At 42.0% G+C, this 22,380-nt stretch overlaps 2 protein-coding genes across 3 annotated transcripts; both read right to left on the bottom strand.

The window, feature by feature from the left end:
- Positions 1-4,124: 4,124 nt before the first annotated feature.
- Positions 4,125-10,095, bottom strand: slc35b2 (solute carrier family 35 member B2). Its single transcript, XM_076083898.1, has 4 exons — positions 9,879-10,095; positions 7,757-7,944; positions 7,475-7,635; positions 4,125-6,476 (listed from the first exon to the last, which is right to left on the bottom strand). The coding sequence occupies exons 1-4, from the start codon at positions 9,896-9,898 to the stop codon at positions 5,544-5,546; spliced, it is 1,302 nt and encodes a 433-aa protein (XP_075940013.1). The 5' UTR covers positions 9,899-10,095; the 3' UTR covers positions 4,125-5,543.
- A 2,308-nt stretch (positions 10,096-12,403) lies between these two features.
- Positions 12,404-20,341, bottom strand: nfkbie (nuclear factor of kappa light polypeptide gene enhancer in B-cells inhibitor, epsilon). 2 transcript variants are annotated; one of them, XM_076084081.1, is made up of 7 exons: positions 20,127-20,341; positions 19,618-20,048; positions 16,495-16,597; positions 15,083-15,293; positions 14,459-14,547; positions 13,420-13,668; positions 12,404-13,311 (listed from the first exon to the last, which is right to left on the bottom strand). In XM_076084081.1, the coding sequence occupies exons 2-7, from the start codon at positions 19,935-19,937 to the stop codon at positions 13,243-13,245; spliced, it is 1,041 nt and encodes a 346-aa protein (XP_075940196.1). In that variant the 5' UTR covers positions 19,938-20,048; positions 20,127-20,341; the 3' UTR covers positions 12,404-13,242. The 2 variants fall into 2 exon arrangements, with proteins under 2 accessions (XP_075940196.1, XP_075940195.1); XM_076084080.1 differs by having other exon boundaries at positions 19,618-20,340.
- Between the last annotated feature and the right edge of the window lie 2,039 nt (positions 20,342-22,380).

Here is a 22,380-nt window from a genome sequence, read left to right as displayed (position 1 = left end):
TAAGTAGTTTTCCTGGAAGTCATGTGTTTCACACAAGTTTGAGGGGGCGGCAGCATCTTTTCTGCTCATCAGTAGAAACGGTGACACGTGGGTGTTTGTCCCTCCTGAGCACACAACTCACACTCGCTCTAGTCAAAGTGATAGTCGGAACTTCAGCCGTGTCATTCAGAAACATGCTGAAAACGTTTTTTGTTTTTCTTTGTAACGCCTTCTTAACTTGACCACCTCCTTAATCTGCTGCATCTACAAATCATTTGCATAATGATAGATTTGACAAATGATATGTGTGAGTACTCGCCACATAATGGCCCTCAGTAGAGTGCAGATCTCCGCCAGGTGTGTCTGCAATGACCACTGCTGTATCGTGTGATTAACTGAATACAACCCACACTTAAAAACACACCTTCATTCAACCTCAAAAACAAGCAGCGACGTAAGACATTTCATACAATCTTTCCAAAACATTTAACTCACCAAGCTGTCTGCCCGTAGCAGCGGCCTTTCAGTGGCGGCGATGTACTCAGCAGTGTGCGCACTAGTAGCTCCGTTAGCTGTTAGCCAAACACACCGTCCCAAACAATAAAAGTGAACAAACTGTCCCCCCTCCCCCTCCCACTCCCACTGTGTCCCTGGGCACAGAGTAGCAGATGGTTGGCCGGAGATGCACACAGCTGTATTATCACTAGCGGCCCCAAAATGGCCAGTGTTTTTGAGAAAGTGTGAGTCACCAAGATGTCCTTCAGCAAGCAGCCATGACTGAAGCACACGCACGCGACTGATGGCGGGATCTTTCCTGGCGAGATAATGGTTGTAAAAATGAATGTTTTATTTTGTGTGTATGTGTTAACATTGAATCTCTAGATACGTCTCACTACTATTCTACATAGAGTTTCTAATTTCATTCTTGACCTTAAAAAACAAAGTTGACAAGAAATGTACTGAAAAATGGCCAGAAAAAGATGTCTTTTAAGAATGACACTTATATAATATGTGTAGCAATGTTAATACAGGATGCTGATGTCTGGTGACTTGAAAGAGCTGCCCCGGGTCTGTAGTGAGCTCTCGATCTGGTTCAGCTGGTGGAAATTTCCTGGTTGAGTTCATCAAGAGTCAGTGCAGGTTTCCCTCACGAATGTGAAAGGTGAATTTGGTCGGACCTGCTTTTGTTTCAACAAACGACTTCCTGTGGAAACATTTGACTCCTGTGTGTAAAGCTGTTCTCAACCCACAAATGCTGAGTGCCTTAGTTAAGGGGGAGGTTCCTGGTGTTTCACATTTGCTTGCAGTGTCACAGTTCTTATGACCTTTGTAGTCTGTCATCTCGCCTCTCTGTATTGTCTTGTTCTGAGAAATGCCAAGAAAGCTGCTTTAAATGTGTCAGCTGGAAGACTGCATATTGTTCAGTCACACACAGACATGTCTCTATGTACCTTAGTGTGTTACTGCCACCGGGATAATAACTGAGGTTGCGGGTTTTTATACCACTGAAGATCTGCAGATACCATGAGATAAGATGAAGCGTGGTATTGCAATGTATACTGCAAGAGCACCATGCTGCAGGCCTGTGTGCATAAGAGGTGTAATTAAGTTTCCATGACATTTACAATGCAAGGTGTCAGAAACAAAAAACACAATTACTACTCATGATCTGAAACAACTTTGTTGCGCACATGAGCCATAGTGTTACTTCTCATATTTAACAGCACTTTGTAAAGGAACAGGATTAACACCCACATTAAGTAGGAGGGAAGCAAGATCAAGAGAATTAAAAAACCTTTTGTAATGAAGTATAACATGCAGCAACCCACGGAAACGACAACCTTTATGACTAGATGTAACGGAGTCTCCACATGTACAGTAAAGGAGTGAGCTGTGGTGGCCTAAAGGTTAGACGGGCAGCCTTGTGGTCCCAATGCTGCTTCTTGATCCCCAAAACCAATTTAAATGAGAAGATCATCATCTGGGTCAGTCACACAAGTCATACTTGTGCCAAGTTTGGTCAACCACACGTGTGTGTGCAAATATCTGCCAATGTTGGTTTTGCGCATGTGTGGCCATGCCTTAATGCAGGTACTTGCCTCCAGTTAACTTCCATCGCATGCGAGCAAAGGGCCGAATAAAACGTTCACATCATCGAAAGTTTGACCGGCGAAGTCCCAGCCTCAACCATAGCGGTGTTTGTGGTTTGACCCCACTTGGCTGCGTTTGTGCATGTGTGACTGTGCCCTGAAGCTACCATTAACACAGGGGGAATCAGCTGGCCTGGCTCTGTCCAAATGTAACAAAACCCACACACCAGCACTTATAAAGCCAGGTTCATCCATACAAATAGTGTTTTTCAGAGGGTAACATGCCCAAATATTGCTTGGTCAGGACCAGTTATCCTGCAACCTGCAAAGACTCCAGGAAGTGACTGGACCTGGCCAAGTAGTCTGGCACATAACCCCCAGAAACCCCTAGTGGAATTGGTCAACTTTGGACTGAACAAGGCTTACTGTTGTCCCCTGTCTCCAGTCTTTGTGCTAAGCTACGTTAGCTAGTAGTAGGCTCATATTTAGTGCCCAGACATGTAGCCTAACTGTTATAAATTTTCCCATCTGTCTCTCAGCAAGAAAGCTAATAACTAACCAAAAAGGCCCAAGTCCACCTGCTCTATGAGGTATGAACAGAATACGACGATTGTTTTTGGAAGCTCCCGAGTCATGCCGGGCATTGCTAAACCAGTTAAATACCAACACCGGCTAATAAAAGTTACAATAAAAACACTCATCCCTTCAGTCAGATCGAGAGCCCAGAGTGACTGGTTTTTTGGGGGCTGAAACTAGAGGTCTCCGTGCCTGCGTCCCCCCCGCATCTCGTTTTTCATTTGCGTTATTGAAAAAGAGGACTGGAGACGCTGACATCGTGACGCACACAACTCCAAACCAGATGGGGTTGAGAAATGAGAGGTGCGGGGAAATTCCCCATCGAGTAGCTGCGAGATTGATAAACTAAAGGGGAAATGTTTTCTCGCTCTACACAGTCAAATACTGTCTTCAGTTTGATGTTCAGTGAATCATAAAAGTGGTCTGGTTTATGAATTAGTGTAGAATGCAAAGACGCTCAGACAAGTTTGTTTCGAAAATAACATGGTTTTTTTTCTTGATAAGACTCGAGAGAGAGAGGAAGAAATGTTGAGAGATGGCAGAGAGGAAAACCTGCATCGACTTAAACCCATTTGCAGATGACACCCAACGCTATATAGATGTTTATCTCATAGGCCGGAGCCCCCCTTTACTCCCTTGAAAACTGCAACCAAAATCTCCTCCAACTGAGATTCTAGTTATTTGGCCAAAAACAAAGCAAAGAAATAAACTGTGCATAGAATTTACGACACCTCCTCCGCACACGACACCTCGGGCAAGACATCAGGGTATTTATGATCGACTAATTTGAGGAACATAACGAGAACAACATCCTTAATATTGCCAAGCAGTGCAGACGTGCAAAGACGTTTGTGCATGCTTTTACTTACAAGTAGGCACCGAACTCCCCAAGTCAGTTAAACAATTACAGCTAAAATGTGTTACTTCTACTGTGCCGCCATGTTTAGCCACATTAGCTTTGCACATTAGCATCGTCAGTCTGTCAGTCCTGCCATAACATTTTGTACATATTAAAATCCCAATGGCTGACCGGTGATCCCGGGACTTTTCATGTCGGGTGACCATCAGGTAGAATGTTCAATTCGTCCACGACTTTGGTTTACCTGTCCAACAGTTTTGGGTTTTGCTGACATTTGTTACAGTCAGAGCTACTAGCATGGCTGAAGACTTTTACCCTTGTTTTTTTTTTTTTTTTTAAATCATAAATACTTCTGCAAAATCTTTGAAATAATTTTTAAAAATGGTATTTTACTCGCTTCTATGTGGATGTATTTTAAAGTTTAATTGTTTGCTCATTCGTTTATTTTGTGGCCATTCATTATACGTAAACCTAAAGCACGTTTAGGTGCAGTTTGTGTGTGAATGGTGCTACATAACAAATGTTCATTGCATTACCTGCAAAGCACACAGCACCGGCCATGAGGCAAATTCTGTAGCACGAGCACTGCGAAACAGTAAAATCACACCTCTTCAACTTCATAGTGTTAAGTTAATTTAATGTTTTATTATTAATTCAGTTACCAGAGGAAATAGAATGATAAAAACAAGGTACCAGTAAAATTGCACTTCCCTTGTATGCATTCTGTTCTGCAAACTCCCCCTGGGCCAACATCATCTTCACCTCCTTATGACGGAAATGTCCTCATCATCTTCATCATCATCATCATCCACTAAGTGTTCTTCCAAACATTCACATGTGACGGTGAAAACCCATGAAGCAGTCCTTTTACAAAAGTACACGACAGACAAGTTGGAAATAAACTGACTAAGAGATATATTTACAAGACTTTTTAGCCCAAAGTTAAAATATTAAGTAGAATCTGTGTTGAGAGGACAACAACAAACAAAAAAAGTTTTTCCGTAAAATAACGCCGTGCAAAAAGTACCCACAAGCGGCATTTGGTTCACTGATGTCGGGGTAAAATGATACAATTCATAAGAAGTGCGCTCTTTATTACACAAACTGTTGTTTACCACCCTCTATAACATGTTAATATAGCTTAAATTAAACAGTAATGTGTGCACCATGTTTTCAGGCTATGTTTACAGCTTTACAAGGTATAAATCCCACATAAAGACCCCTGCTCTCCAACACGGAGGACTGAGAGAAGCGTCTGGCTGTTGTAACTCAACAAGTAGAAAGTTTCAGCGTTACTGAACTCTTGTTCAAATACTTGGGATAAAGTTGAAAAAGGACCCGTGTGCAGGGTTTAGTTTAATCTAGTGAAGTTGTAATTCAAGCTGCCACGAAAGGCCGTCTCCAGAGCCAGTGTTTGGTCTGTTCTTGGCTACGGTAGAAACACACGGCGGGCTCTGTGAATGAGGACCCGCTCCCTATGTTGATATGAATGGCTCATTGTAAGCTAACGGGAAAAACAACGATTCTTTTACACATATTGGAAACATAATATTGAATATCATGCTCCATTTCTGGCAGTAGATCCCCCTAAATCCGACACACTAGTCCTTTTGAGTCATTCATGTTCGAAAATGAAGGCTTAGCCGTACATCTCCAACATTTTTCAGAATGTTTTCGTTTGGCTGCACAAGCCACGTACGGTGAGTTTAGGAAAAAATATTCTACTGTTTTAAGTGTGAAATTGGTGAAGAGGCAGTTTGCAAAGTCTATGGTCTGGGACTCGTGTATAAGACAATCTTACAGGCACTCAAAAACTTCTGTGACTGCTGACGTGACAAATCACATGGACCCCTTGGGGGCATCTTGGTGTAAGTGTCAAAACCTCAAAAATCCCTTTCTGTACCATTGCTAAGAAAAATAAAAAAACAAATGGAAAAGAACAGTAAAAAACAAACAAACCAACCCGATACACACCAAATAGACAAAAAGCTCCACAGAAAACGTGGTCTCAGTTCCCAGTTTGGTGCGACTTCAGCGTGCTACACTTTCTGTGGGGGCGGCAGTGTTGACCGCCGACCCGACTTCATGCGGCTACGTGCGTACACCCGTAAGAAAAGTGCCAAGAAAACTACCGCGATGCCAAATCCACCCACTATGGTAACGGCGTGACCGTACAGGAAACAAGAGAGGAGGATGGCGATAGCTTGCCGCAGGGTCATAATGATGGTGAAGACTGCGGCACCAAACTGGTTGATGGTGTAGAAGATGAAGAGCTGGCCGCACGCCGAGCACACGGACAGCAACACGGCGTGAAAGGCGAACTCGGAGTGGCGCGTCATGAAAGCCACCGAGTCGAAAAACGCCCCCTGCTCAAGCAGCGAGCCGACGGTGAAGAGGCAGGAGAACAGGTTCACCCCGAACATCATCTGCACCGCCGACATTTTGTACTTGAACAGGTTGTCCTGCCAGTTGGAGGTGAAGCTGTCGAAGACGATGTAGCCGATGAGGATGACGACCCCGCTGAAGGTGGTGACGGTGGACGGGTGCTTGCTGGGCGTGCTGGACAGCAGGAACATGCTGACGCCCATTGAGATCAGCATGGCGGTAAAGTACTCCCAGTACTCGTAGCTCTTGTGGGAGACGAGCTTACCCATGAGCATGACGGGGATGACCTTGGAGGCCTTGGCCAGGACTTGAGTTGGGAAGCTTATGTACTTGAGGGCCTCGTACTGGCACCAGCTGCTCATGATGTTGGAGAGCGAGGCGAAGGAGTACTTGTACATGGGTGCTCCGTGGCGAGGCTGCTTGAACAGGAGGCACCACAGGCCCGACACGGTCAGGGCCAGGATACGGTTCATGAAGACCAAGAACTGAGAGTCCTTGAATTTCTCGCCCTCGTCTTCTGGAGTCGTGGCTCCGTAGGAACGCGTCATCACCCTCTCTTGCAGGACTCCCCATGTCAGGTACGATACCTAAGAATAAGAAAACTGACGTAAGCATTTCAAGAGTGTACTTGTACGGTAAAAGTTGAGCATTGAAGTTGATTCTTGCTTTAAAATATATCCATTTGATTTGGTGAACTTAAAACGTAAAAGGTGCTAAACAATTGAGAGCATAACTACTGCCTCAACATGGCTACGGCTGAGGCGCGCCACTAACGGTGCTAGCAGCGCTAACTAAAGCAACAGTGCTGACGGAGATAACAGCGTTTACCTGAGAGAAAACCGGAGTGTTGGCACTAAACTAAACGGCGACTGTGAGCCAGAGGGGGCACGCTCACGTGCACAAACATGAGGCAAAAGGCACGCGGGGGCCTGTCTGGCTATGTAAACAAAGCATAAAGAGGCTCCGATTACAACACACAGAGGGAGAGTAACGTCATTCTCTGCTCATGTAGACATTGATCTACTCTATCTTTACATCAAAAATAGTTTTTTGATGCCGTTTCTTTTCTCTGAATGGCGAATAAAAAACCTTTAATGGCAGAACTTTACAGCGCATTTTTGCACATAACAAGGAGTGTGGATTTTTTTGGCTCCTTAGCTACTTATTGATCCATGAAGTTCACGGCTTAACTTTATGTACACTAAAACGCTCTATAGAGCTGAGGGCGCCTGCAGAGTTGGGTGATAACTCTTCGTGGGTTTGTCTCAGCAAGCGAACCCTGTCACATTAGATGCGGTCATTTGGTCCTTTGTTAATATACAAATATTGATAAGTACAACTTTAAGATGGGCCCATCCTTTGACGTAGCGCTCCGTTTGGTAGAGTTGCGGTCCTGCACCAGTGTCCCGGCACCTCCCTTTATATAAACTTCACTTAAGCATCTTTTAAAATAGCGAGTCAAGCTGAGAGCAGAGCAAACTGTAAAACAAACATGAAACAACTCTCCCACAGCTGCACAAACAGAGTAAGACAGTGCATGGGATTAATGGGATTACACCACATGCAGCGGTTGAAGGATCCCCACCTGAAGTCCGGCAGCACAGAAGATTAATTTGACGACCTGTCTGACCGACGAGCCGGATTCACCCTCGTTCCTGGGTGCAAGTGACACGTCATCCAACAGACCTGTTTTGGCCTCACTGCCAAACACACAGGTCTTTATGAGAGGGAAACAAAACCCATTACCTGAAAGACAACGTTCAAAAAAATGATTGAACTTGATATCGAGGTGGTCAGGAAGGAACAAGTTTGTGTTCTTTAACTGGCATGCATCTCCAAATTAGACGTCTGTATCACAAGCCCAAACCTGTTTCCAAGTAATTGGTGCGCTTGAAGTAGCTAATGAGGAAGTAGCCGGGGATGATGATGGTGGAGTATCCCAGAACGTTGACAAGGAAGCGCAAGATCCAAACATCGTGCCAGCCGTCCAGTAGTGACGACTCCTCAGCAGCCACGATGGAAGGGATGAGAAGCAGCACGAATGCAGGGCAAACCCTACAGGGTGAAACAATAAGGTATATCAGACCACATTGTACACAGAGAATCACTAACTCAGACTTATTCTCTCCGTAAAACACAGTTAAGATGATCAATACATTACATCATATCAATGCTAGTGATGAATATCAAGTGGTAAGAATTGTACTTTTTATGTCCGTTTACGACTTTCTTAATCTCATCTGAATTGCTTCAAAACGGAGATCATGAAGCAGACAAACCTGAAGGTGCTGCCCTGAGAAAGACATTTTACAATCTAACTGCAAAGCAAGGGGTGTGTGTGTGCGTGTGTGTGTCTGTCCGTCTGTCCAGCAGTTCTTCCTCAGAACGACTAAGTATGATTTTACCAGCAGACAGTTGTCACCATAGGTTCATTGAAGTATGCCGACCGGGCCGTAGCGGCTCTCACATCTCCAAAAAAAGATTACAGCACCAGCCAAATCCAAATAAATTGGATAAACTGACCACATATTGGGAATCTAAAGGGTTACCTTCTAGCATTATAAATATATTAAACTTAATAAAGTGACATAATAACACAGCCTTTAATAACAGTACTCAAAACTTTCTTACTTATGTAAAACTATTAACTATTATAGTAAAACTATTAATACTGAACAATAAAACTGCATTTAAATTTTTACATCAAGTGCACAATGTACCTAAATATACTTAATGTCTGTTCAACGTGGATATTTAATTTCTATGATGCTGGACAGTTTTATGATAAATAATGCATACTATTATTATTGTTATATTTTGCGAGTCAAATCTGAATCTGCAACATAACCAGCAGTAACCGTTCTCAAACCCCATTCCCGGGGGCTTGGCTTTCTCCAGCAAAGTATGTAATACCACCATCACTATCCTTTCTTCATGACCGTATGTGAAGGCAGGTCATCGCGTAAAAACAACCACAACCTGTTGAATTAGCCGGGAAATATTAGATTGGCTTCATCATTACCCACATGATGAAACCCTAGTTCTCTATGAAAAAGGTGTGCTCCTTGCTGTCGTGGCACTGACTGTGTATCGGTATTCAAAGTGAGGCGGGGCCTCCTCCCAGGGGGGCCTGTGAGCCCGGCTCTAACAGAGCCTCTTTGTGTGGGACCCGGCCGGCCAGCGGTCCACTGCAGAGAGACCTGGGCCCTGAACAAGCAATTTATTACATGAAGGAATGCACTGCACTGCCAACCCACAGGCTGTCACACCAAAAGCACACAGAGACAGCTGCCAAAAAATGTACCTGAGGAGTGAGAGTGCTTGTGTCTTGCAAGATTAACGCTTTATGACAGCAGATAATATGACAACAATATCCCCTCGTTTACCAGTCCCACATATCTATATGTTATAATATACATAGCTGCTGATGGGTGTGGTCTGGATTAATAAATCTATTCATAGTAAACACATCAGTGGGAAGGGAAACAAGCCAAACCGGTGTTGCACCAAATGATGTGACCCATCAGATTATCTTGCTTGTACAGTACTTTCAGCCTTATTGCCACTGCAGTGTTTTAATCACATTATCATATTTTGATGAGTGTTAACAAATAGGGTGACTCCATTTAAGTGAGAGGTAGAAGTGCTCTCCACTTTAGTTTCACAGCTATCAAGATATGGGACTCTCTGGGAGACCGTTTCTATTAACGCTCATCAAAGGAATACAGTATCATATTAAAGACATGCAGTAGGAACATAAAGCTAACTTAGGACAGCTACTATTCGTGTCACAGGATTTTTTAGCTAGCAGCTTGTTTGCAGACTTCAGAAACACATTGACCGTCAAAGTAATAACGCATAACTGAAATGAACAGTTAACCGACGTGATTGCCACGCTGACAAGTATATAAGTCAACAGCCGAGCATATCCACACCCAAAAACTCATATTTTCCAGTTAGCTAACGTTACTATTGATCTCCAGCGTTACCTCCATGAAAAAGATGGCATCTTCCCCCTACTCTCTGTGGCCCCACAACCCGGCGACAGAATCAAACGTCTCCGCTGTGACGGAGCATTAAGCCGCACGAACCCGGCTGGTAACGATATATTGAAAATAAAGGATTGTCTTCTTTCGGACTAGCCGCCTTTAGCGCTGATGTCTTCAACTTATCCTCCTCAATGGCCGATGTGTTGGTTCCGGTTGGTTCACTTGGGCAGGAAATAAAAAAGCCTCTTCCTCTCTGCTCAACGCCGGAGGAGGGAGAACGGCGCCCGCCCGGCGACCCTGACCCCTGTCGGTGTGGAGGAGTAACTGCAAGGCAAAGTGGTTTTAACTGTAGCGCACATTTCATACACAAAGGCAAAGTAAACATGCTGTACATGATGCATTAATAAATCAAAAAATAAATACAGCACAGACACAATACAAATCAGATAAATAAATACTAGTTAGATAGAGGGTGATAAGATAAGTAAACACAAGGTGGAACATTATGTATGTTTAGGTTCAATCAAAGGCAAAGCTTTTAACCTGGTGCTGCTGCCTCCCTGTGCTCCTCAGTTGCTGAAAGTCACAAGCTGAAAGTCACAAGCTTTCAAGCAGTAATGGAAATAAGGAAACTAGTATAGAGTAAAACAATAAAGCAAAGTTCCAAACTCCAGGAACACTTGCAGTAAAAAGATCAACTTTTTTGGCTTTGTGCCTGAAGGACCAACACAACAGGTCATTCCGTGCATTTTGAAGTAGTTTAGTTTGTGCCAGAAACTACCCAACAATAAGTTAAGTAGTTAAAATAAACTTTAAAACATTAAAATGCACACATTAAGGCAAGATAAATAATAAGATAGTGACACAATACACGTAATAATACAGCAGAATAAAATATTAAGTATCATTACTTTGGATTACTTTGGATACTCAGCTGACAATATAATGTACATAAGTAACAATTTAAATGTGTTTTTTTCACAGCAGACATGGCAGTGAAAGCACAGGTGGAGCTGATACTGTTCATGATGACTTTGTTCCATTAAAGTAAGCATATCACATGTCACAATGTCTGCTGTGGAACAGGCCAATGCAGGAGTTTTACTTGTAATGGAGTGAATTTTATATTATATTTCCACTTTATCTCCTCAAGTGAAGGATCTTCTCCCACCACTGCTTTTATTTAATACACATTATATCATTTGTCTTGCCCTTTTGATCAGAATTACTTAGCCTATCAGAAGTTGTAGGAACTATGCGTCGGCTAGGCCTGCATGTTAAAGCAACACCATATTAAACACATTTACAACTTTACTTTATTTATTTATTTTCGCAACTAACTGTTGACATATATTTCATCTTCTTTTTGATATTTCCAACATTACTAAAAGCAGCATTTGATCTGCTGATGTAAAATGAAAAAAATATTAAATGTTTTGAGGTTTTATTTTTGCTGAAGAAAAAAAGATTTTATTCGTAATGACATACGGAAATGCAACAAAAATGACTCAACTCATGCCACCAGTGTTGGAGTAACTAATGCTCACAGACATCAGACATTAAGACATCACAGTTTTAATGATGCAATATTAAAACAAACACCTTGTTCATTTAAAGAAGGAAAATATGCAGTATTACTTTATATCAAACTTCTTCACCTTTGTTTTTAACATAGCCCACGGCAACACCAGCATAACCTACAGTACAGTGTATTAATAGCACAAGTAGCTTCAGGCCATAGGCTCAATGGGGAAGTAGGTACAGTTTCACAACTCTGTTCTCGCTGTTTACCACAGAGGTTTGTCTGTGTAGAAGCGGTTACCATAAGAACTTGTGTTCCTGCACATGAATCTGCCACCGTTTACCTGGCCAGAGGAAATAAATAAATGATTGCCTCAGATAAAGTGAAGTGTAATTAGTCGGGTTTTTCTGATGACCTATTACGAGCTTATTATTCAACCTGCTATGCTGTTGGTATGTGCTTATAAAAGAGATACAGCTGAGTGGAATTTCCCGCTGCTCCACAGTCATTGTGTTATAGGAGCCATGAGGAAGAAGCCACTCACAGGAAAACAAAAGATACACCTAACAAAAGCAGCTGACAGGAAGCGAAGAACAGAACTCTGTATTTTCATGAAAGAGCTTTGACATAAAGTGCACTCTGTACTCTATCACTCTAGTGATTTACTGGATATGCATTGGTAGAAGTAAAAAAGCAAAGAACAAAACAAATACAGATATTTACAGATGAGCTTTAAAGGGGCTCCAAAAGCTCATTCAATTGCCAAACCTCTCCTTTCCTTAAAATGGCAAATACAATTTACATTTCTTCGTCTTTGTTTGCACCTCTGAAATATCTTTTATGAAGGTTTCTGATAAACCTGCCGCTACCACGGCAGAGCACACGTTGGACAATGAGTTTGGGTGTGTACAGACACCACAGATATCACCGATGCTCCTAAACACAGCTTCAAATGTCCCCAAAATTCCCTCTACCCAGAAAAAAGTACAATATGCAAGCAATGTGAGTTTTTTTTCTATTTTATTACAAAATAAACAAACTGCTTATATTAACTAAACAGGGCAGAGTAATTACACACCAAAGTAAATGAACAGCTACTGCAGATTAAGGACTAGATGAGATAAATAGAGAAAACTGCTTCACAACATGAAGTAGCAAAAAAATCAGAAGGATGAAGCTGCATTTTGTGTCATATATTACATTTTAATTTGGGCAACCAGCTTTCTAATAAATAGCAGGATGTGATTAGTTTGTCTTCGTCTCTTTGGGACACACAGTTAGTTTTACATTTAGTAAATGGAACATTAATTTCGTTCCACAAAAGGACTTTCTATGGCAACAATGAAAAGCAGTGAAATTAAATGCATCGTAGCACTGATGAAGTTTGAGAAACTGTGACACAAAGAAATTTGAATGTTCAATTTCTAGCCATTAAAACTAGGTTAATGTGATTAAGAGGTAGAATTTTCGATGGACATTGAACATGTAGAGAGACAGTTTGGCACTCGCATTGAGGTGGCTTTCGTTTCAGCCCCTCCAGACGCATGCGGAAACAAGCAGAAACATGTAACCAATGACCCAGGAACACAGATTTTTTAAATCAGTGTTCAATTAAGCAGAATCACTCTTTGTCAGAAGGAAGTAAGATTTACATGTGCACATATTTGTCTAGATAATGGATAAATACAAATCAAATCAGAATGTACTACAAAAAGAGGCACTATTTAATGAAAACGTCCAACCCAAATGCAGCTGTTTTTTTTCTTCTTCTTTTTTTTATAAATCAAAAGGTTTCAGCCGCAGTAAAGCTCCAGAAGACTGTTGTTAAGCCGATGATCCAGCTCAAAACTTCACACTGACCACCGACCTCCCGGAGATCTGGACGTCATCAAAAGGAAATAGAGCCAGAATCTGAAAGACAAGGATACAAAAAGTCACATTTCACTTCCGGTCTGTTGCAGTCCGCCCCAAATGACAGGAAAACCTAAATACCTGTAACTGTCAATCACAATAGCTTACGTCATCATTGCCGTCAGCCAGATCCAGCGCCGTTTCGTCCTCCATGTTTCGCAGCATCGTGTCAGCGCCAGACTGGCAGAGGAGGTGGGCGATGGCGGCGTCCTGTCTCCCCACTGCGAGGTGCAGGGGCGTGCAGCCGTTAAACATGGCGGCATCCACATTGGCTCCCCTGCTGAGCAGCAGCTTCACTGATGTGATGTCATGCAGCTCGGCGGCGAGATGAAGCGCTGTTTTCCCGCTGGTACCTTCCTGAGAGAGGCGTGGAGTGAAAATAGTAATGAGGAATTCCAGAGTTACACAAATGGGACAATACCAGAAAGTAAGTCAATTACATTGTTTTAGTTTTGTATTTTTCTGTTTGAAAGTGTGGACATATTTCTATTTATTTTGCATTCTGCAAGCTTGGAAGAAAAGGATGTAGTAAGTAACAATAATAATAATTATTATTATAATAATATAAATAAGCCGAATATAAGGCACAGCGATATCTTTGGCCGGTGATTTAAACTGAGAGGAATGTCTGTGGTAGTTTCGGGACTCTTCCCTTCCATCAATAGCAAGTTAAGAGTGGCTGGCCAGCCTAATCATATCTCCAATCTAATTATGTCTCCATGAATCCTACGGGAAGCCATGAGCTCAGCTCATATCACTATCAGCATTGCACGAGTGCAGCAGATTTATAGACGAGAACACAACATAAGGCCAGGAACACAGTGTGATTATAAATACTGGAACACTGCTGGATCATGTGAAGGACACTACTGGAGAATCCTACCCAGAAACTGATTGAACAAACTTTTAAAAACTTTTTTTGTTCTTCAATATCTATGCTGAGAGAGACGACGCATAGCTTTAATCTTATAAGTGGCAGGTCAGGGTCAGCTGGCTGCAGGTAGAAGCTTACTGGGACAATCTGAAGCTGATTTAGAAGATAATTTCACACCAAATGACATAGAAACAGGAGCAGTCTAGCCTCGTTATTAAAAATGATAACGAGCCATGTGATGTAGTTCAGTAAGGAGTCATTTCACAGACTAACCTGGATATTCAAGTCTGCTTCCTTTTTCCCCAGGAGCTTCATAATCTGATGTTGCCTGTTCAGTGCAGCCAAGTGAAGACAGGCAAGACCTGTAAGGACACACCTTGTTTCAAATATGGAACATGGAGTTCATTTTGAGGTCATAAGAGACAGAAAAATGTTTTGTAAAAAGTACGTTTTTCTCCAAACAATAAAAATCAAACTGAAACCATGAAGACATGCTGCAGATCAACTACAAATTGTTTTTTTTGCAAACACGCCACACCTGTGCTACCCTAGCAACTGTTGCTGTTTATAAACAACGCTGTGGGGCCAGAAAATACCGCCTCACATCCACATTTGATTTGCCCCGAAGTGCTGAAGCTAGAGAGTTAGCAAAACTGAATTTGACAGATTTATTTCAATTATGATGTTTCCTTTCATGGTATATTGGTTTAACAATGGCAGCAAAGTTAATTATTTATGACAACATTAAAGACAAGTCTTGGCCTAAACGCACCAAAAGGCTATGACATATGTGGACACAAAATCGGAGTTGCATAATCTGGGAAATTCAAATTCAGATTCCCAGGAACAAATAATTGGCTGATTAAGGCGCTGCAGCAGTTACGTCTTGTTCCTCACCTCTCCAGTTCTGGGTCTCGAGGACCGGCGCCAGCTTGCTGGGGGAAACCTCTCTGGTAATTTCGGTGGCGCACTCCGTCTGCCCATGCTGGCAGGCCACATGCAGCGCCGTGTTCCCCTCCTGGTCCTGCAGCTCCAAACTGGCCCCTTTCTCCACCAGGCCCTTCACCACGTCTGTCAGGTTCAGGTAGGTGGCCAGGTGCAAAGGGCTCTGAGGATCACAACAGACAAAAAGGATGAGCAACGCTATCAAAACTGCGGGTCTCTGTTTGAATTAAATACCATTTATTTATCATAACCAATGCAAGCCAGAATGTTAAGTCAATAAAATGATTGATTGATTGATTGATTGAAGATAGATGATAGCAGAAGTTGGACAAAATAAAGGATTTGAAGACACTTTTCACGATTTTCTGACATTTCTTCCACAAAGTTTTATTGAAAAATGGAAAATCCTTATTCTACAATGTCAATAGCAGATAGTTGCCGAGGTTTCTTTCTAGTTATTGTCCTTTAACTCGGCCTATTTTACTTCAGTCACTGCCTTTCCCAGAATGCCTTTGAACCACCACCAGAGAACCTGTTCCTGTAGAGTATCAATGAAATCCAGCTGTTGGTGATACGTATGAATACGGAACATACAGAGAATATAATGAAGCTGAGAAAGTGAGAGTTGCACCTTCGGTCCGTATCAAACAGGTGCTTGTGGTCGCACTGCAGTCTGATCTACTGAGGCCAACGGGGAGTAGAATTAGGGCTCTATGATGGCTTTCATTTTTGAATATAATTTATCATCAGTAGGATTGAATTGCATCTGTGCCACACACAGTAAAACTACAAAAAAGGCCCAGAAATGCATCATCATTGGCTTTTCTTTTAAAAAACCTGACGGGGTTAAGAAGAACTCATCCTGTGAGGTCTTACAATGACTACTGAGAGGAAATTAGGCAACCAAAATGGCTAACTGAGTCACTGCATTAAGTGCTGAGTCTTAACTTCAGATGTTTCCTTTTGACAGTTCTGCTCAGTCTTTATTTTTGGTTTCTACACGAGCAAAGACTCCGTCTGGTCTGACATCTTGAAGGACTGGTACAATTTTCTACACCCACATCCACACCAGGATAAACTCCACAGCTCCCTGTGGTGCCATTTCTACAGGAGGTAGAGGAGGGGAGTTTCCATTCAAAGTCCCTTGTGAGTTAAAAGTGGAACCACCCACAGTGACGTCCTTGAGAGAGGACGGACTGCAAATAAAGAGGAACAACAGCTCTCTGGAACTACGGAGATATAAATAATGCCACTGTTTCCACAATCAAGGCACAATACTGTGAGGAAGTCACTCTGGATCCCAAAAAAATTCCAGGAGAAGCTGCCGTGTGCTTGTGTAGCGGAAAGAGTCGTGTTGCTCTTACCTGGTACAAGTTGTTTTGGATGTCCAGGACTTCTTTGGGGAATAGCTGTATCAACTGTTGAGCAATGAATCGGTCTTCATGGATGATTGCTAAATGCAGGATTCTACGGGAGCAGAGCACAGAAAATATAAACATCTTTATCCGTCACGATTGCAAAAAACTCGGACACTTAAGCTGTCGTACATTGAGCAATCGTCACCCACAAAAGCAGTAGTAGAGTAACAGTGAAAAAACACAAAAAAAAAACACTGCATTTCAACAAGACACAGAAAATGTTGCCTCACAATTTTTCTCAGTATTCATCTCAAGAGACGACCTCGAACTGTAACACCTAGTGGGCTAAATGGCGAGACTTAGTGGTTGGGGTATTGAGCAATACAAGAATTCTTTTTTTTTAAACAGCATAGAGAGATGTTAAAACCACCCGTTAGAAGGTGCATCCTTGTAGGTTTTCATTGACAAAACAAGGACACGCTGTAACCTCAAACACTGAGTGGAAAGTTGTAGCAAACAAATGTGTGCAAAAAGCAGGAAATGGCAGCGAGCATTAGTGCTTAATTTAGACTAAACTAGAACAATACAAAGAGCCTCGTCTGTAAAACGATTAGAACGGATTCAAATCACACTTTAGCATCAAGTCGCCTTAAACGTCGGGGCTGTATAGCAAACGCTGAACCTGACTTCTAGTCACACAGCAGCATGAGGATGTTATTGTATTCAAGCAGACAGTGTGCTGTAAAATCTATGTTTCTGCAGTTACTGTGCTCTCAGCAATGAGTTGAAATGTTGATCAATTCAGAGAGCTCTCTTTCTTTATCTATGTCTTATTGATCAATCTTGCTGCAATGATGATTATGATCCTTGTTTGATTATTTAATATAAGTGGAATAAAGTCAACTACTGTTAATCATTCAAAATGTGTTCAAATGTATTTCATTGGAACGCAAAACATCATATCAGGGGTTGGAATCAAAGACTAAGTCACGATATGAGACGACCGCGATATGGAGCCAAAGCCTCAGAATAAAGATTATTTTACAGATTTCTTGCAATAAGTGGAAGTAAACCACAACACCACCAACTATTTTTATTATTGACAAGATTTTGCATCTTTTTTTTCAATGAGCTGGTATTAATTTCACAAATGTTTGCATTTTCTGCTTTTCTAAATTAAAGCTAACTGAAGAACTTTGAGTTTTGGACAGTTTGAACTTTGATTGAATTGGCCTCTTTCAGTATTATCTGGTGCTCTATAGACTAAACAGCTCAGCAATTAATCAAGAACAGGATTGATCATTAGTTGCAGCCCTAAATATAACTGAACCAGTGTGTGCAGTACATATCATTTACTTATTTTTAAATACACACACACAGACACAACAAAAACATGTAGGCTACAAGTAACTTTAGACCAATTTCACATAAAAACTAGAAAAAGCTGAACTGAGAGAAAACTGAACAGTTTTCCGATTCAAATATCTGTGTTGAATAGAAATGAATCCATCAATTAATGATCTTAATATTGGTATACGTGTACTGATAACGTGTCTCACAGGAAAGTACCATAATCAGTTTAAAGTCACCACTGCCTGATTTAAATGTCTGCAGAATAACAGATCTGCCAACCAACTATTCAGCCCTGTGAGCAAACCTCTTTGTGTGAAAGGGACTTCCTGGTTTGAGTAAGACTTGAATGAATAAGACCGGAAAAAAAAAAAAAATCCCACGAGTGGGGGGGGGGGGGGGGGAAATGTCCTGTTTGTATGATTGTCTCTCAGTGTAAGCAGCACAGTGTGGCGTGTTTCAGGTGTCTTCTCCACCCCTCCCAGCTATCTATAGTTAGGGTGCGAGAATGAAACCATGTGGCCCCAACAACGAGCAAGCGGAAATGAAAAGAGGTCAGAGACACAACAACACTTCTACAATAGCGAGGACGACGTCAATGACTGGATTACACTAAGAGGGCTGCAGGAGTCGTGAGCAGGCCCGCTTTCACGTGGAAAAGACCGATGACTTGGCAACATGGGATGACATGAGCTGATCAGGCTGCGTGTGATAGGTCGAGGTGTTTGGATTGTCTGCAAAAAAAGCAGCAGTTTCATTGACGCACACTGAGGAATGAATAGCGGTAAAGAGCCATTGTGACAGGTCACCAACCGACATAGATGTGTGGTGTGGCAGAAGTAAAGATGGTGGGACCATGCACACGCTGTCCTGTCCTGATAAACAAGTTTCTTGGATCAAAAGCCGCCTCACAGCATGTGCTTTGTCTGTGCTGCATGGGGAAGTCCAGGCCTTTTTGTTTCACTTCTGTTTTCTCACTGAGAAACGCCTCACAGGAGTCCGTCCACATTCATGACAAGGACAAAGTTCAGTACAAAAAAGTGCAGTATCACAGCGCTCTGAAATCCCCCTACAGAACCAGTATCACACGAAGAACTGGGCCTACAAACTCTATGTCGTTTACAGACGCCATTGACTTCCATTTGTTGGTATTTTAAATAATCTCATCATCTCCAGTGGAATAAAAAAAATATATATATATATATTTTTTTTTAGCAGCCATTAGAGCTGGAACAATAGAAAATTAACCAGCAACAGTTTTGATCATTTAGGGTCATTTTAAAGCAACAATGCTTCTCAAATGTGAGGATTATCTTGTTTTAGATAATTGTAAAATTAATATCTAAGTGTTTTGGGCTGTTAGTCAGATAAAACAAGACATTTGAAGGCGTCCTCTTGGATTTTGGGAACTTATGAGGGGATTTTCTTTTTTGGTATTTTCTGACATTTTATTGATTAAACAGAAAAATCGATGATTTAAATAATAATTAGTTGCAGCCCTAACCACAAGTGCTACTAGTGTTAAAATAAAGCAGCTGAAGTGGACATTTAAAATACATTCACGAGACATGATGATAAAAAATTCTGAGGTAATTATTTTTCCAACTTTGGTCATTTTGGGATAGACTACTGCAGACTACTACATTAGAGGCAAACATTATTGGTGAAAAGTTTGGTTTAAAAGAAAACTGTGTGGAGTGTGCAACAGTGGGGCGTTGAGCACGCTCAGAAAAGCTGTGCTCGTGCATAAGAAATTGAGAAAAATGAACAAAAACATACGTGTCTCCATCTTCAGTGATAGTTGTGAGCAAGTTCTCCTCCTGTTCAGTGAGTTCAGAGCTCTGTGCTCGCTCCTCCTGGGCGCTGGAGAGCGTGCAGCCCCCTACTATCTCCGACAGACTCTCCACCGTGATGGACGAGGAGCCGTAGGCTGAGTCCAGGTGCTCCTCTTCGGCGGGACACTTGTCCCTCGGCCCGCTGAAGTCGGCGCTCGGCTCGCGGCGCTCCTCCGACTTCAGTATGGAGCGGTACGAGTCAATGCCCGAGTCCGTGCGGTTATCCTCCAGCAAGTCATCTTTCCTACAGTCGTCGCTCGCCATGGTAGTGGTGGCGTCGCTGGGCTTTCCCCTCCCTCCTTCCGCGAGGATTTAAAGGCTACTATCGGGTGTTCTCCGTGATGTGACCGGACTCCGCGGACAGCCTACTGACACCTGAGGAAACCACCACTCCTTTGTAAAACCAGAGGAATGAGCCGCTTCGTTTCATGCCACTAACCTATAATGCATTACCTCACAGCAACAGGCCTTCGCTCCTAATCGATTATAGATGTTTTTTAAAGTTTCAAACTATGGTATGGTAATTCCAAACTTCGTGAAAAGGGTTAAAATCAAGCTAAAACTAGAGAAGCGGCCGTCCGTCGTCGAGATATCCGGTAACAGCGTGAGCTCCACGCAGAGCAATGAAAGGCGAAGCTGTTTTTGTCAAGCGGGGGAATCCCCAGTGCGCGTGAGCAAACGTACACATGCATACACTCGCGCCACACATAGCTTGAACTGGAAGTGCGTCAAGATTCAACTGTCAAAGTAAAAGCGGAAGTGATGCGATTTTCAAAATAAAACTGTATTAAAAAAATACCACAACTTCAGTGGATCTAGCTCTGAGTTTATTGAACTATACAACTAAAACATGTTCTACTTTAAATCACAACTAATCATTTAGCAAGATATACGTTGACTTTATTTATCTCAAGGGAAACTGTTGTACAGCAGTTGAAGTATAAAATATGAAAGAGTACAAATAAACTGCAAATATAAAATATCAATAAGGTACAAATCCAAAATATACACAATGCCAAACATATTAACAGGTTAAAGGTAAGGATCATTCTTGGTGAGTTGCATATGAGTATTGACATACTAGAAGTCCTAATCTTTAGGCTTGTCACTGGTTGCAGCATGAAACCACAGACACATTATTATTCAAAGGATTAACCTGAACAAGCCAGTTTACATAAGTCTTACAGAAACATAAAACACATTTTATATTTATTTATCTCTGTCAAAAAGGTACGAAAAGTTCCTATTTGCCCCATATTCTCTGTCTTGGGTAGAGGCCTACAAGAATAGATAATATATGTAAGCAGAGTTTACATTTTTGAACTCCCAAAAGATCAGGAATAACCCAGGTATCATTTATTTTTTTCCTTTCCCGTCTTGAAAATGCTTTTTGTGGTTTGGCCATAAGAGGGCTCACTACTGCTGAGGGCCAGATTCATCATAATATAGTCTATAAAACAATACTGACCTTTACTGCCGCCAAGAACCACCATCTGTTTTCATGTTATCTACAGTAATGTTTACTCATTCCATTTTATGCCAGGAGTCCAGTCCAATGTCGATACTGTGGGCTTTGATAAACAAGGACTTGCGTGCCAGGATTGTAAGCTAAAGGGTTCCTGTGTTTACAAAGGTGAAACAGAAATGGCAGGACTGCAGAATAGTACATACATTCTTCTTCCTTCTTCTATTTCACAAAAACAAAGTCCTCAATCTAAAAATCATAATAAGTCTGTTGACAGGTTTCGATCTCAAAGAGGATAGCATTAAGAATTCTGGAAGCATGAAATAAAATGTTGCTCTGTCACTACTGGATATAGCTAGATTAATCAGTGTTTATGTGATTAAACAGAAGAAATATGGCCTTATGAATGACAAAGACGAAAGATTCAATCACCCACAGTTAACAAAAATATCACTACAAATATCACTTTAAACATTGGCTTGAAAGGGACGTCAGGCTCTATCACACTGTACATTTTTATGTTCTTACAATTATGTATTCATAATTAATCTTAATGAACATTACACAATTGCTGCAGCCCTATTGTATTGCATACATTAAGTTTTTCCTGTATGTGTATGTGTATGTGTCAATAGTGAGTTTACTGTGGGGGTTAAATATTATGTGTTAATAGAAAAAAATACCAAGCACACGCCTATATTTAGCTGTAGGCTATATTCCTGCAATAAGCAACTTTTTTTTAATGCATTTCTTACAGTATTAAAGCCTTCATTTTTAAAATGGATATACTTATTATTATCATAATTGGTCCATACAGAGATGGTCTTGCAGCTAATGGGATGCAGGGGGGTGGGCCCCTCTCTGCAGCACCGCCTCTGTGTGTGTTGTGATTCTACTTGTGTGGGTTATTTACATTGTGGCGTCGGGCTGGCAGCTCACACGTGCCGCTGCCTTTCGTCTTTGTCTCTCACAGCTGGCTGCACACTGGCTGCTATGGGCACTGCCTACAGGGAGAGGAGCTGACTGCCGCCTTTGCCATTTCCTAACATTGCATCCCTCGCAGCATTCGTCGCGGGAGGAGTCTCAGCCTATTTTGCACGTCTTCGGGAGGCACAATGACCGGATTACAGTAGCCGATACCGACGTCTGCCCACCTGGAAGATGCTGGGATGGTGCATGTTTTGAGCGTTTCTACTTGGGTTACCGGCTGGACGAGTTTCTTATGGATGATGCACAGAGGGG

This window comes from Anarhichas minor, unplaced genomic scaffold (assembly GCF_050575085.1).
Source record: "Anarhichas minor isolate MPS153535 unplaced genomic scaffold, ASM5057508v1 ptg000136l, whole genome shotgun sequence".
Taxonomy (NCBI): Eukaryota; Metazoa; Chordata; class Actinopteri; order Perciformes; family Anarhichadidae; genus Anarhichas; species Anarhichas minor.
Note: the sequence above shows the minus strand (reverse complement) of the source record. Positions and strands in the feature narration are given on the sequence as shown.